Below are 15,285 nucleotides of genomic sequence, written 5' to 3'. Positions count from 1 at the left end.
GCCACGTTTTGGTTCGGTCGGTGAGCAGCTGGAGGTCCGGCGTTGCGCGTCCCCGATGTTGCTCACCGCGTTTGCCAGGTGAGACCTGTTGGTTTCGCGACGCGCCATGTTCTGCTGTCGGACTGAAGTGAACAATGAAGTTATGGGATAGTCTGACCACTTGTTTGATTCTGCTGAGCGCCGTGCGCGCCAGCGTCTCCCGGCAGCACCCCGCGATGAGGAGAAGGAGCGAGGCGGAGAGTCCGCCGGAGCTCCCGCAGTCGCAGACGCGCCTGGTCCGCTCCGGTATCAGCCGAACCGACTGGGGAGAGGAGCTGGGCGCCCGGAGAGGAAAAGGTAAAGGCTGAGGGCATCAAGGGGCCGAAACAATTCATGAGTCTGGTCAAAAAATAAAGAGAAGTATAATAATGACACGGTTATGAGATGAGAGTCCTCAACGGACTGTATCTCCCTTAATAAGAGAACTATAATTGATTTAATCTGCTGTATTTGACAGCTACATTTTACTATGTTTTAAAAATGATTTCTGCATTATCCCGTTTGTATTGAGTTATTTACTTATTGATTTGTAACCTTTTACACATTATTTGACCATATGAGATTTTAGGCAGGCAGGCAGGCAGGCAGGCAGGCAGGCAGACAGACAGACAGACAGACAACAGACAGACAGACAGACAGACAGACAGACACAGACACTTTATTAATTGACTCATCACAAAGACAAGCGTAACAAATACAGTCATATGTGTTCCAGGCGCCATGGAGGAGGCCTCTCTGAACGAGTATGAAGATGTGGTCAATTTCATCAAAGTGACAATCAGCAGAATACAACACTCCTCCTCCTCCTCCTCCTCCTCCTCCTCCTCCTCCTCCTCCACTGCCCCCTCCCCAACCAAAGACAGTGGCGGGGATCGGCAGGGCCTGAGCGGCAGGGCTCGGCAGAGAAGGCAGAAGACGGGGGTGGGCCGGCTGGGTGACAGAGGAGCCAGAAGAGGGGAGACGGGGAAGAAGGTGAGAGGAGGTCCTGGGAGAGGACAGGGCTGCACGCTCAAACAGATCCACCTCAACGTTACAGATCTGGGTCTGGGCTACCGCTCCAGCGAGGAAATGATATTCAGGTACTGTTCCGGACCGTGCAGGAAGTCCCAGACCAACTACGACAAGATCCTGTACAACCTCGCCAACAACAGGAAGCTCCCTCCCAAAGACACGCCCTCCCAGGCCTGCTGCAGGCCCACAGCCTTCGACGATGACCTCTCGTTCCTGGACGACAACCTGGTCTACCACACTGTGAGGAAGCACTCGGCCAGGAAGTGCGGCTGTGTGTAGGCGACGCGACTCTCGCCCTCTGGCCCCGTTTGAAACCTGATGTCGAGGGGTTTTTGTGTCTTTGAATTGGTCTGAGGGCGAGGGGAGGTTCACTGTTGCTGCAGCTACAAAATGAGGCCAGCATAAATAATAAATATGGGGAGAACAACACGACAGGTGTCATAGCAACCAGCCGTTTGGATCCGTCACCCATCACAATGTGTTGGGACATGCAAATGTAAAACAAATCAGAGATATTTATAAAATATTGAATATAGTAACTTATTGTAATTTATGATGCTTTTATATAAGGAATAAATGTTATTTATTAATGTACTGTGATACATAAGAGTGTGCCAAAGACTTTTAATTGTTTCCAGACATCCAGAAACACAATCCAGGGACAGAGACAGCAAAATTAATTAAACAGGAATTCGGTTGTCCGCTGCGATTGTGCAGTATTTTTCATGGGTAAATGGTCATTCTGGTTAACAGTGAACAAACCCTCTTGATGGCAGAAGGCAAGACTGAGTTCACCATCACTTTATTTTTAATTTTTAAACTGTTAATGGATTGTTTTAGACTCTCTCTGGTGGTTTCATCACGTCGGATTAGTTTGTTTGGGACAGTTTTATCTTATTTTTATCTTATCTTATCTTATATTATCTCAGTTTTATTTTTTTTTTTGCTTCCTTCAACAATCCCAAAGTGAAGTGAAAAACAGGCATTTAGATTTAAGGGGTTAAGCGTGACAAGGCGAGGATTTGGACAGCCGACAGCTTCAGATGTGAGAACAGCGGCTGGCTGCCATGTCACACTTTCACAAATTCCTGCTTTTAACTCCTAAAATCAAACAGGTGAAAATTCTGGGGAACTTTCGTTAAAATTGCTGTGATTAAATTGGGTTTGATGGTAATTGCCCCGAGTTAAGTGCCCCATTAGCTTCCATTAAAGAGAATAAAACCAGCAGAACTCCTATGGAGTCCTTCAGATCGCACGGCAGGGAAACAGACATTCCGGATCCAGATTTAGCGTCTTGCAGATTTTTCTTCCACGAGGAAGACAGATGGCTAAACTCGACTCTTTCTCGGGGAACACCAGAACCGTTTGGACGTCTTTCTGGAAACTGTCCAAAGAATGCTGCATGGAGAACCTCCACTACATATCACACCTCTGGAGGAAGGCGGAGATGATGCTGGAGAACTGCAGAGGGGAGCGAGAGGTCCAGCTGTGGAGAACCAGGTGAGATATCCAGGTGCAGAACTGCAGTTAGATATTCCTAGATATGCAGACCTGACAGAAGACAGCACCAAGATAGGTTTGGCTCATGAGGACATGGAGTTTGGATCAGGATCAGGATCAGGAACAGGAGAAAGATCAGGACAACCTGTTCATGAAAGCAAAAAGTGCAATAAGAGAAGGAAACTGGACCAGTCTTGATTAATAGGCTGGAGATGTGGGGGCGACCTGCTGTCAGGTTCAGGGCAGCCAGAACGAGAAAAAGTTCCACTTCATTTTTTTTAATTGGTTGGACGGATAATTGGGGAGTTCAGCGGCGCTGGAAATCTTGGGAGCTGCCGGTTAGAGGAGAGCATCATTAGTCGGCTGGGGCTGCTGCTCTTTTGTTCCTGGTGTGAGAGGAAGTTGTAATGAAGGCTGATGTTACACGGGGTGAAAGAGGAGCTGGAAGAGATGCTCTTCTGCACAGGTGCTAAATACCTGCAGAGGTCTGCATAATGCACTGATGGGATCGATACAAAACACCAGGATTTGCTTATTACCTGGCTGTTAGCTGGGGTCCACACATGCAGGCGTATAGAAATATATTAAGTAATGAACTCTTCTCCTCATTCAAGAGTTAGATATCAAACAATTAAATACCCAGTTTCTGAGGCAATATGATTTTAATAAACAGTTGCATATTTATGTGCTTTTAGAACCTACAAGGATCTTTTGAGAGAACTAAACTGTGTCTCATCCTACAGACTCATGGTGGGACATGAAAGGAAAAGGAAGGCACAAATAACAAGATGAAAGCATAATATCTCTGCTAGATTAAAGCTGGATACGGATATTTTCTGTATGGTTGTTCTGCAGTAATTTAGGGTAAAGAGGGCCTGTGAAGTCCTCTCCTCCCATGAATTTTACCAGTCCGGCGACAAGGTCATTAAAGGTCAACCTCTCAGACAGATAGAAGCCAGTTTTTGTTGTACCTCAGCCTCCCCAGTCTTGATGGTTTGAAGACTTATATTAGATCACGTCTGTGAGATCAAGTTCTCCTCGTCGTGTATAAATGTTTAGTTTACGAAGGGTAGCAGTTGTGGGCAGAGCAACCACACTGCCAGCAACAAAGAAAGTTTGAAATGTAATCTCAGACACATCAGAGCTGTTGTTGATCTTCATAAGAGATGAATCCAACCACCAAAGCTCTTGAATCTCTCAGCATGATTCATATGATCTAACATCCAGAGGGAACCGTCATGACATATGGAGACATTAAAGCTACAAATTTGAGAGAGTCACACATACATCTTCTTTCAATTCTAAATTACCCCCAAAAGGCTAAAATCCGTAACAGAAAAGGAGGAGAGAAGCATGAGAAAGTTTAGCCGAGTCAAAAGCGAAAGAAAGCAGAGGAGGCCCGGCTGTTCGCGGCTGGAACCGCCGCTGTGCCACAAATTAACATGGAGTAACCACACCTGCCAGTCCACAGACCGCTGGTCTGATCAACACTCGTCAATATTACAACACACACCCATAAACATGTGTTGTCGGTCTGCAGAGACATCCTCTGACCCCTGCGGCAGCACCGTAATCTGAAACAAACACACTCGTTTCCAGACATTCCCAGTTTTACTTCTGCCTTTATTGCTGTTGAGTTTAGTGAGGACGTGGCCGCCTGACGGTTCGCCGTCATTGCACAGGATGAGGACAGTGGAACAGGTAAACGAGTGTACAGGATCAGGTCAGTGTGTGTAAACGTGTTGGCTCGCTCAGATGGTTAATATTCAGGTGCAACCTGAGAACGTGTGCAGGCTCACACCTGAGGCACATCACTGTGTGTGCGTGTGTGTGTTCTTGCTACGTAGTGAGGACCAGTCCATGCATTTTACCCATTAAATGAGGACACTTTGAGACGCAAAGACTGATGGTCTCATACTTTCTGACATGGAGATCACCTGAATCCAGCAAGTCGCTCTCACGTGACTCTGGAGATCCAGTTGCTGGTCAATCAGTATTCCCACTTTCTAAACACTCCAGACAGCAGAGATGGGGGGGAAAAAAGGGATTCACAAAAAATCATTTACATCCACAAATGTGGAAGAAATATGACAATGGGGAGACAAGCGAGGGACGCACCAAGACACACGTGACTACCGAGAGAAGAGGTGAAGGGACGAATAAAAATAACAATAATAACAATAATCTCTGTCGGGTTGCTGAGACCGTTGAGCGTCAGTCATCTAAAGCGTAACCATCAGAACAGAAGGGACCGCGGCTGCACCAGAGTGGAAGCCGTCCGCTCAGAGTGACAACGCTGCATCAAACCGAGACGTTCGGCCTCTAACCTGATGTGACAGGCAGCCTTGAAACGGGCGCGGCGGTGAATGACACTGTCAAAACGGTGGAGAAGCGCAGCCTTCACATCCCGCCGGCTAAGATTTATGACCGAGAAATAAGCATTTGAAATTATTCTCAAAAGATTCTAGGAAACGAGTAAGTTGGCGCTCAGAAACATCCTTTGTTTTCTCTCACATGTGTTCAAAACTGCAATTGGATGCGTCAGGACTCCTCCTTGGGTTCAGTGGCTGATTTCTATACAATGGGAGGAAGTGGAAAAGCTGTTTCTAAATGACGTTGGACACATTTTTTGGACAGGAAGACAAATTTATGGTTTGAACCTGGACATCAGTGGTGGATATCTGAACTACTGCTGTATAAAAGGATTTATTTTTTTTTGGTCAGCAGCTGAAAAACTACAAAAATCCTTCAAACTGCAATTAAACAGTGGGAGAAATTTCCTGGAAAACCATTTCTGTCTGTTTTATTTCCTTTCATAGGATCCGGCTGCATGAGGGAAACGTAATTTGGGGAATAACGGGGTCATTCCCTGGAAGGTCGTAATGGAGCGTGTGTTGACCATACATCAACGCACATTCCTGCCATTGTTACGCACACGGCTCTGCCGCGCTGAGGTACCGAGTAGAACTTGCTCTAATCTCCTTTGTAAACACAGTAGCGGTGTGGTGTAGGTGTGTACTTATATAAGACCCAGACCACCACCTCGCCATCAATATTTCCCCTCCCGAGGAATCAGCGGACCTCTCTCAGTCTTCATCCCGCTGCTCTGATGTCTTAGCATCTTCTGCTAATGTCTCCAGGCCTGCATCAGCTAACACATGACTTGGCTTTCTAACATTAAAGAGTGTAAAGGTGTGTGTGGGGTGTCAGGGTGTGTGTGTGTGCTCCCTGGTGGTAAAGGAAAGAATATCCAGCTTCCTCAGTAAACGCCAGACTGGCATGTGCCCCTCAACCAGCAGCCACAGAAGCTGCATGAAAGCATCACAACAACGCTTGTCCTCCTAGTAAACACTAGAAGATCCGTCTTCTTGGAGACTGGAGGAAGACCTTCAGGTGTGGCTGCTGGTGCTCCTGGATGCCCCCTACATACCCCTTCCTTTGGAGGCTTTTCAAGACCTCCCCACTAGGAAGACCCACAACGTGCTGGAGAGCCTACACCTCCCATCTGGCACGGGGATGGTTTGGATAAACCCTACGTATTCAACCCCCCCCCCCCCCCAAAGCATTTATCTGTTTGCCCCCTGAGGTGAACAGACCTCAGAATCCCGCTAGACCAGATTATAACTCACAGCCAGGAAAAAAGCAGAAAGCAACCAGTCCAAACTTCTGACTCGTAGCCCCTCTTCAACCCCCCTCACAGACTGGGACGACCTCCTTGCGACCCCGCGGGGTGCCTCAGTAACCCCCACCCAGACCCGAGTGAGCAGAGACAGAGCTGGTGGAAACCTGATATCTCCCTCCGCATCACATAAAAAAAAGCCTTTTGCAAGTATAATGTGTGTGGAAGCACGCGGGAGCTTAGCATGAACAAATGGCACACAAGGGAGGACACACACGCGCGCGCACACATGCACTCACGCACTCGTGCACACGTGCACACCGAGGGCTGCAGTTATGTCCTCCATCCTGACCAATACACATCTTTTTAAGATTAGCCACAAGGGCAAATAAAGTGTTGATCTTTGCGATGCTTCTGCCCTTTCACCTTTAACGTAGACAAACCAGCAGCCAGAAAATCGTCCACCTGACTTACTGTAGTAATAAGCATTAACTAAGGGTTAATTACTGTGGAGTCTGGGCCATTACCTCTTATCTACTATGTGTGACATTAAAGCATAGATAACATCACCATTATGTAATGAGTTCATATAAACGTATTTGATTTTAACAACATTTTAAGGTGTTAAATCAAAGTACGTAGTTTTATCTTGAGTTTTCCTTGATTTTATGGAAGATGTCAAACACTATTTTGCCTTTTTGGCATGAGGACAAACCGTAAGTGAAACTGAATTTCTATATTATTGAGGCGTCTCCGCTTTGTGTGCCGTCTCTGACACGGAAACTGCTGCTCCGTGCACTTGTGAGCTGCTCACTCGTCGACCCTATTATTGGACAGAAAACGGCCTGATTGTTCCGCTCTTCACCCGCCGGGCTCGATGGGAGCTGTCGGCGGGTGCGTGGAAGTCATACAGGAGGCCGCGACAACAGTGGCGCGATGAGAGAGAAGCAACCACCAGTCTCCCAACACCCGTCTGGACAGAGGGCTCGTGGATCCTGTCAATCTATTTGTCACCTCTAAAACCTGATGTGAGGAAACCTTGAATGTATAAAGACAAATGAACTAAAAGAGTGTGCACGTGACTAAAGGTGGGCAGAAAATAAACAGGTTTTATAAGTTCAAGGGAAAAGTAAGAATCAAACTCTGAGGTTTCTTTAACATTGTGTGTGTGTGTGTGTGTGTGTGTGTGTGTGTGTGTGTGTGTGTGTGTGTGTGTGTGTGTGTGTGTGTGTGTGTAAGATTAAAAAAGGAAAATCACATGACAGAGGAGCACAGGGGGATGCGTTATTATTCCTGTAAATGTCTATTATTGTTATTAATGACTCCAGCGGCCATCAAACAAGACGCGCGGGATCTTGTTTTTTTCTTGGGTTTTTCCACTTCCGAATCGTATTGCAGAGGGTTGCGGCGCTTTTTGCGCTATAGCAGAAGTCCGTTTGACTTCTGAATCTGGAGACAATTAAATGTTGGAGCGCGGATCAAAATGCCAGAGCTGCTCACAATGGAAGTCTAAAGAGAGAGATTTCAATATAAGCTGATGTTTTGACAAGAAGCCGAGAGAAAGAAAATAGCAGAGAGCAAATGACAGTGCTCTCGTGTGTGTGTGTGTGTGTGAGTGTGTGTGTGTGTGTGTGTGTGTGTGTGTGTGTGTGTGTGTGTGTGTGGGAGAGAGAGCGAGAGAGAGACTTCTTCTATTTGCTATGTATTGAGTACCAAAATATACATTCTACTAGTAAAGGGAGAGCATTTATCAAAAGTGGGCCCATAACTTCAAAGAACTGTGGGAGTAAATCATGGATTTAGTTTAGGGTTTAGGGTTTAGGGATGGATCAGGGTTCAAGATCAGGTCCAGGAAAAGAATAGATCCTGTCATCCACATCATCAAACAGTGTTTTTAAAAAAAAAAAAAAAAAATTAACTTGGTGAAAGGAGTAGATTAGACCATAAGAGGGATTTTTAAGAGCACTAACTTTCATTAGACTCTTGGATAAAATTAGATTAAATTAGGGTTTAGGGTTAGAACGTAGAGGTAAAGGGGCAGCAATGAAAAAGTGCTGTAAAATCATCACACACAACAAAAGATAAGCATGCAAACAACGATCCATCTAATCCAACCATGCACGCTGCCCTCCAAGGAAAACTTTAAAGAAGGAACATTTAAAGGAAAGAACATATAAAAGAGAAAGTTATAGAAGCTTTCAAAGGGTGACAGGGGGATATATTTATGGGTGGCCAAGCCTGAGATGATGATGGCCGGTAGGGTGTGAAGGTGGCCAAGGTGAGCTCCCGCTGTAGTGAGTTCTGGGTTTCACCTACAGTGTGTAGTGTGTATGGCAGAGGGTGAATGTGGTGATATCAACTATGATAGTGGTGCGGATGGATGTGGAGCCGGGGGGGGGGGGGGGGGGGGGGGGGGGGGCTGTGCCAGTCTATGAGTTGTGAATGAATTTCCTGTTCCTATAGTGCTGGCTGTGGAGGACAGGTGGAGGTGTGATCTGGAAGGGTTAGGGTTAGGGTTAGGGTTAGGGTTAGGGTTAGGGTTAAGGTTAGGGTTAGGGTTAGGGTTAGGGTTAGGGTTAGGGTTAAGGTTAGGGTTAGGGTTAGGGTTAGGGTTAGGGTTAGGGGTTAGGGTTAGGGTTAGGGTTAGGGTTAGGGTTAGGGTTAGGGTTAGGGTTAGTGGTTAGGGTTAGGGTTAGGGTTAGGGTTAGGGTTAGGGTTAGGGTTAAGGTTAAGGTTAAGGTTAAGGTTAGGGTTAGGGTTAGGGTTAGGGTTAGGGTTAAGGTTAGGGTTAGGGTTAGGGTTAGGGTTAGTGGTTAGGGTTAGGGTTAGGGTTAGGGTTAAGGTTAGGGTTAGGGTTAGGGTTAGTGGTTAGGGTTAGGGTTAGGGTTAGTGGTTAAAGGGGGTTTGTTATCATGTTTAGGGTTAGTTCAGGGAGCTCCTCACAAAGATAGAAGTACAAGGCAACGTGTGTGTGCGTGCATGTGCGTGTGCACACGCGTGTCTGTTTCCAGTCTCCCACATCTGTACAGCAGAATATTCCATGTTGGATGGTGACATTAACCCATGACTAGCCCTCACATTAACGCCTCTTGGCTCTGCCTCTGGGCCACTGAAAGTCTTTTGGTCCCAGAGGAAGCCACAGCTTGGTCCCTCCACAGGTCAGGGACCAGGAAAACAGAAACCCTCAACTCTTCTTCTCCTCCCGTGTTGTTTTCCCCATGGCAACACACACCCACCCGATCTTGGCCCTCCCCTTCACTACGGAGAAGCCCAGGAGAGTCTCCCTCGCTGGGGTCACATTGAATGTTCACGCAGGAACGTCCAGAGCATTAAAAATTCATCACGTGATGCTGCGAGCGCGCTGACCCGAGCACAAACCGGCCCGGGCCGACCGCAGGAGAACGGAACATGTGAAGAAGCACAGAAAGAGGAAACAGACACAAACAATCGTCCCGATGCTGAAATAAGCAGGCAGACTCCTGCAGAGAGCGTCACACGCACTCAGGCCACCGTGCACACGCCTCGGGGGGGCGGAGGGATACACAAATCATGATGTTCATGTTCACACACATGCAAAGAGACATGCAGTCTGTGGAGGGGGGTTTATGGATGCCACCTGTCCACACGGGATCAGATAAACACTCCCCGGTCCTGTTTGAACAGAGTTTTTAACAGTACCAGCCTTCCCCTGTTTCTTTAACTTGCTGCACATCCCCATGACACCGGCACACACGTGCACGCACATTTCTGCTCAGTGGTGGAAGTAATCCATCACATTTTTCATTCCCTCGCTCCGCGGAGCCCCTCACAATCACCTCATCTCTCCTCATCACATCTGCCAAAACATTTCTCTCACGCTCGCACCGTTTTCAAACACTCCCTCTCGTGAAAATGTCTCTTTCTTTTGTCTTTGTCTTTTTCCTCACCGTATTGACACCATGTGGAGTTCAGGGTGCAAGCGACTCCTTAGATCTCAACTCATTTTTTAAATTTGTTCTTAGCTGACAAGAACAGGGCTTGCTAGTTTTCTAATGAATAAATTAGCCAATTTCTTACCATTTACTTCTAAATTGTTAGCAGCGTCAGGGCTGGAGAAAACACCATCAATCACCAAGCGACATCAGCGAGAGCAACCGCATCAGCAAGCTGACATCTTTGTTGAAAAGGCCCCTCTGGACCCCTGAACAAAAATGGTACACAGACATTAGATGCAGTGAGACCCCTTCAATACAGCTTGGAAGTATTTCTAACAATAGCAAGATGCCATGATTGAGTCTTTATACAAAATATAAAATAATTAATTATAGTATATTTTAGATAAGCGTGCTAATGTTGAATATTAGACACGTGTGGATGCATGGAAATATAAAAGTGGAGTGGTGCAGACATGATAAAGGTCCATATCTGTTTTTGGAGCTACAGAGTTGTAGACAACACGGGGTCTTTCATTAAATTAATGAGTGGGATTGGATTTCTTTTGGCAGATTATACGGACCTTAATTATGCACAAAAACACTGTAGTATGAGTCGTATGGAAACTATTCCAAATGTTTATTCATTTGCCAGAACAGTATCTAATCCAGCAAAAGTCCTGCACTCAGGTTACTGGCCTCTACTGCTAAACACACCGCAGCTTTGGCACTGTTTATCATAGAATAGACTCGATAACGGGGGACAGGTTCGAAAATCTTTACAACGGCAGAAGTGTGTTAGTAGATCAAATGAAACATTTACAGGCTGCTCAGAACCTGCATCATTTAACCTTTAGACCTCTGACGCCGCATTATTATCCCACTTTGATAAAAGGACAGTTCCAAACCATAATGTTGAAAAAACTTTATTGTAACATTAAAGAATGGTTAGAGAACATGAATAAGAGTGAGTGGAAAAACAGAAACACAAAGAAATGATGTGGATTTAGTTTTTTTTGCAAAGTCTGAATGCAGCGTGTTGGCGCCTCCTGGTGGACACGAGTAGCTCACACAGACCAAAAAATAAGTGAACAATAAAATAATCATTGACAAAAACACAAAAGAAGCCTCTATCCTCTCCGTGTAGAAAAGTTGGCCTTACGCACAAATTTACAAACTGTTTGCCTTGGAGACAAAGTTCTCCAACGTTTCCTTCAGCTTCTGTAGAACACTGTCGTCTTCTTCTACAGCTTTGGAGCAGAGACGCTGCACGCGGCTGTGCAGATCCTCCAGACACTTCTGTTGTTCGGGAACCAGAGCACAACTATTACACACTTATCAGCAGGTATCAAGTTACCAAGTCACGCTAAAGTTACCTCTGTAATTGACAGGTGGTTGGCTGCTGTGGTGAAGACGGACGCCATGTTGTTGGCGACTGTCCGCCTCTCCTCGTTGGTCTCCTGCAGCACCAGGTGGTACCTGAGGAGAGCACGACCACGTGAATCAGCTGCCGTGGACAGCGCAGAGACGCGCGCCATTAACGACGGTACTCACTGTTGTTGTGATGCCTTCAGTTGCTGCACAGCCCCGTCATACCCATGATTCACCTTCTTCTCCAGGAGCTTACGATGGTTCTCCACAGACTCCATCTCCTCTGCCCAGCCCTGCTCCTCGCGGGCCAGCTCCTACGTGCAGAAAGCTCTTGTTAGCACACATGAAGTCTGGCGAGACTGAACATTTGCCGTCGCGTACAGTACCTGAATTTCACAATCCAAGCGTTCATCCAGCTTCCGGATCTGCTCTCTCAGCTGCTTTATGTCATTGGATTTGTCCATGGTGTTGGAATTCACCTTAAAGATGTAGGCACACATATTAAATACTCAATCTGGAAGCTTTCCCCCCTGATACATCCTTCCAGTCAGCAATAGAATTTGGACAGGAAGGATCAATGTTTTAGTTGCGCCAGTAGAAAAAGGAAAACCGCGTTACTTGTTCACAAGACTCCTCCAGACTGAGTTTCATGTTGGCCAGTCGACTGTTCTCCTCCTCGACGTCGCTGATCAGTTTTCTCAGAAGCATCTATGAAAAGCGGCAGCTCAGAATTAGAATTGGTGGCCTCGCACTCTCAAACAACCGTCCTCATAACACACCTGTATCTGCGTTTTATGCTGCACGGTGTTGTTGGATCCACATTCGAACGGCCGGATCTCGAAGTCATGACCGCAGGCGTTTTCTGCTGACAGCGGTATCAGCTTTAGTTTACGGGCCAGCTTGTGGTACTCAGACAGCCTCAGCTCCGCCTGGGTTCAGTGCACAATGACAGGAGATACGTGAGGGGTCAGGGGGAGGCGACAATCGGCCATTAAGTGTTCCAAACACGGTGGCGGCGAATGGCGCACCTTCTCCTTGACTTTGGCCAGAGCGATCTCCTCGTTCCACTTGTGCTGTTCGGCATCTTCCAGAGACTTGTTGAGGCTGGTGATAGTCTGCTGGAGTTCCCTCTTCTCTCTGTTGATCCTCTCCACATCAGCAGGAGTAAACTTCTGGTTCTGCAGCTGGACCTGCAGGGCGTCCCGCTCGTGTTTTAGAGACTCCAGGTGACTGACTGTGGAACAATGAGGAACCAAATGTAATCCTGGACATATTCCACAGGTAATTATTAAGAAATGGAACAACTTCAGATTTACCGGTGTTCTCTAGCTCATTAGTCAGCTCGGATACTTTGTTCTCCAAGTTGGCCTTAAATGAGTCCAGGCTGCTCCGGTAACTCTGGAGCTGCTTCAGGTCTGTCTGCAGCTTCATCCTTTCCATCCGCTTGGTCATGAGACGATCCTGAGCAGGGGACAGAGAGAGAACGTCACTCTTGCTTCTGTAAAAGTGAACAGGATGCACAGATTTCAACTCATCTCACCGTGTGGCTCTCCTTCTCCAGTCGCTCCATCTCCTCACTCAGTATTTGCTGCTTCTCCTCCATTGAAGACAGCAGAGCTTCATCAACATTGTAGAGTTTCTCTGTGAAAACAATGATACAACTTTCATTTTGTATCTAAAAACTAGGCATTTTCAACTTAGTTGTATGAGTCATATTGGTGGCAGTCCTCACTCAATTTTGAGAGGAAAAGTTCCTCCTCATCCTCAAATGAGTCTTCACCCTGCATGAACTTGGAGTACGTCTCGGCTGTGTAGTCCAGGAAGAGCTGTACATAAAACATGTAAAACAGACCGCTTGACAAGAGTTTTGCAGTATTTAAGCGATGACATTTGCACCCAGAGGTTCAAAACCTTGTTATATTCAGCGCCTTCTTCGATGTTGTCAGTGTCCTCGCAGAAGTCACTGAACAGCAACTCCTGCTTGCTCAAACTCCACTTGATCTGATGGAGAACACACACAGTGCTGCTTTTAATCAAAGTCATCCGCAACATGTAGGATTTACGTCATCAGCACGAGCGTTGCCCACCTTGACATTATCAATCAGCCACATGAGTGCGCCGAGGGCCTGCGGCCATGTGTGAGGAGCACCAACAGAATACATGGAAGACTTGGAGAGAACAAACGGGTACCTTGAATTAGACGGGGAGAAATGAGACAGCGAGCACTGTTATGATAAACACACATTAATTATCTTATCTAATATGAGAAAATTCCATGTTGCATTTAAAATACTTAATATTTAAAAAAAAAAAAAAAAAAACACTTCACCTCAGGGATTTTAAAATGGCTGGAACCTCCTCCTCAACTTTTGAAGTTGGCATCTCAAATGTTGGGTCTAATTGTCGGTAGATGAATTCAAACACCTTTACAAACTCCTTGGTTGAGGGAGACTGAAGGGTCTTGGATGACAAGGTGCCTGTGTAACCCTGTTCAGTCAGAAACTAGAAAAATATGACAGAGAGCATGGAGATCAAATAATTGACTCCCAGTCATAATAACAACCATCAGTGTCCCTTGGTCGAGATGACCTGTCAGCAGCCTCTGTGCATAAGCAAGTTCAACTTTCAAGAAGTGTTGTGTTGGTAGAAACAGAATGTTGAAAACGTTGTGGCCTTTACCTCGTGCAGCTGTCTGATGCACTGCTGCACAAAGGACTTGTCATGCAGAGGCCTGGAATCTTTAATCTTCTCAGTTCCACCAAACCCGGACATGGTGCTGTTGCGAGGCATGCTGGCCCCGCTAGTGCTGCAGATTCAAAATAAACACCCAAATGTCTCTTTGATAAAAACATCACACTATGTTGAGTCAAAATATTGTTTACGTACCGGGGACCAAAGAAACTGGTTCTCCTCTCAGAGGTCACAGAATTTGGCTTAGGTATGTTGAGTTTACCAAACGAAGGCTGTTTACTGGAAAAAGAATGTTTTCCAAAATTAAAAAAGGTCAGAATTCTATTTTCCATTACACATATAATAAACTGGAAGCCTCCCTAAAAGAATATTCTACCCACAGATGAGCTCAGTCCACGTTAAAAGTATATTTTATATGCAACCTTTTATTTGAAGCTGTTCAACAGGAATTCTATGAATGGCTAAAAACGTTATGCTAAACCAAAACAATGTTGTTTTGTTCATTGTTTAGACTGAACCAACCTCTGGGGTGTTGCATACACCATGCTCATCCTGTTGTTGTCCAGCACTCGCATTGGCAGCTCCGATGGTCTGCCTGCTCGACTCAACCTTCCACTGGACACAAATGATGGCGAATTACCGTCATGGTTATAACGCAACAAGTCTGTCAGAACAACCATCCAGGCTACATTTATTTGCATGTCAAGCAGACAGATGGCTGACGTTAACGATGTTACATACGTCTGGAAACGTAAACCCCTCTGGTAAAATTACAACAAATTGTAACTGTTAATGTGGTCGTATCTAAAAATTAATTAGCAGAGGCTAACTATGGCTAATGTTGTTTAGCTACACGGCTGCTCGCTAATATCTTAAAAACGATGAACGTGTAAATTTGGAATACCTATGACGCATTTTTAGCAAATGTTTGTTTATGTTTAAACAGATTTCTTACGTACCGGTCCATAGTTGTGTTTAGAATGTTATTGCTGAGCGAATAGATGCAGCATCCGAACGTACAATAAGCCCCCGCCAAAAGTTTAAATCCGGAAGACGATGACATCAGACTACGGAAAGCCATTTGGCCCAAGAATCCCAGCGCGCCCGTATCACGAACCGCACAATCTCACACAATACGCAGGG

At 46.0% G+C, this 15,285-nt stretch overlaps 2 protein-coding genes across 2 annotated transcripts; one reads left to right on the top strand and one right to left on the bottom strand.

Moving 5' to 3' along the window:
* The first annotated feature begins 19 nt into the window (after positions 1–19).
* On the top strand, positions 20–1,412 carry LOC115248169 (glial cell line-derived neurotrophic factor-like). Its single transcript, XM_029831794.1, has 2 exons — positions 20–336; positions 755–1,412. Exons 1-2 carry the CDS (start codon positions 135–137, stop codon positions 1,327–1,329), a joined length of 777 nt encoding a protein of 258 aa, XP_029687654.1. The 5' UTR covers positions 20–134; the 3' UTR covers positions 1,330–1,412.
* Positions 1,413–10,990: 9,578 nt separating this feature from the next.
* LOC115248170 (kinetochore protein NDC80 homolog) lies at positions 10,991–15,204 on the bottom strand. The gene is made up of 17 exons (XM_029831796.1): positions 15,102–15,204; positions 14,665–14,757; positions 14,338–14,421; positions 14,131–14,257; positions 13,781–13,953; positions 13,539–13,641; positions 13,363–13,452; positions 13,184–13,277; positions 12,992–13,092; positions 12,768–12,912; positions 12,480–12,685; positions 12,231–12,380; positions 12,070–12,159; positions 11,838–11,930; positions 11,635–11,765; positions 11,457–11,559; positions 10,991–11,379 (listed from the first exon to the last, which is right to left on the bottom strand). Exons 1-17 carry the CDS (start codon positions 15,107–15,109, stop codon positions 11,251–11,253), a joined length of 1,920 nt encoding a protein of 639 aa, XP_029687656.1. The 5' UTR covers positions 15,110–15,204; the 3' UTR covers positions 10,991–11,250.
* Positions 15,205–15,285: the final 81 nt, after the last annotated feature.

Source organism: Takifugu rubripes, unplaced genomic scaffold, assembly GCF_901000725.2.
Source record: "Takifugu rubripes unplaced genomic scaffold, fTakRub1.2, whole genome shotgun sequence".
Classification (NCBI taxonomy): Eukaryota; Metazoa; Chordata; class Actinopteri; order Tetraodontiformes; family Tetraodontidae; genus Takifugu; species Takifugu rubripes.
This window is presented reverse-complemented; position numbering and strand designations above follow the sequence as displayed.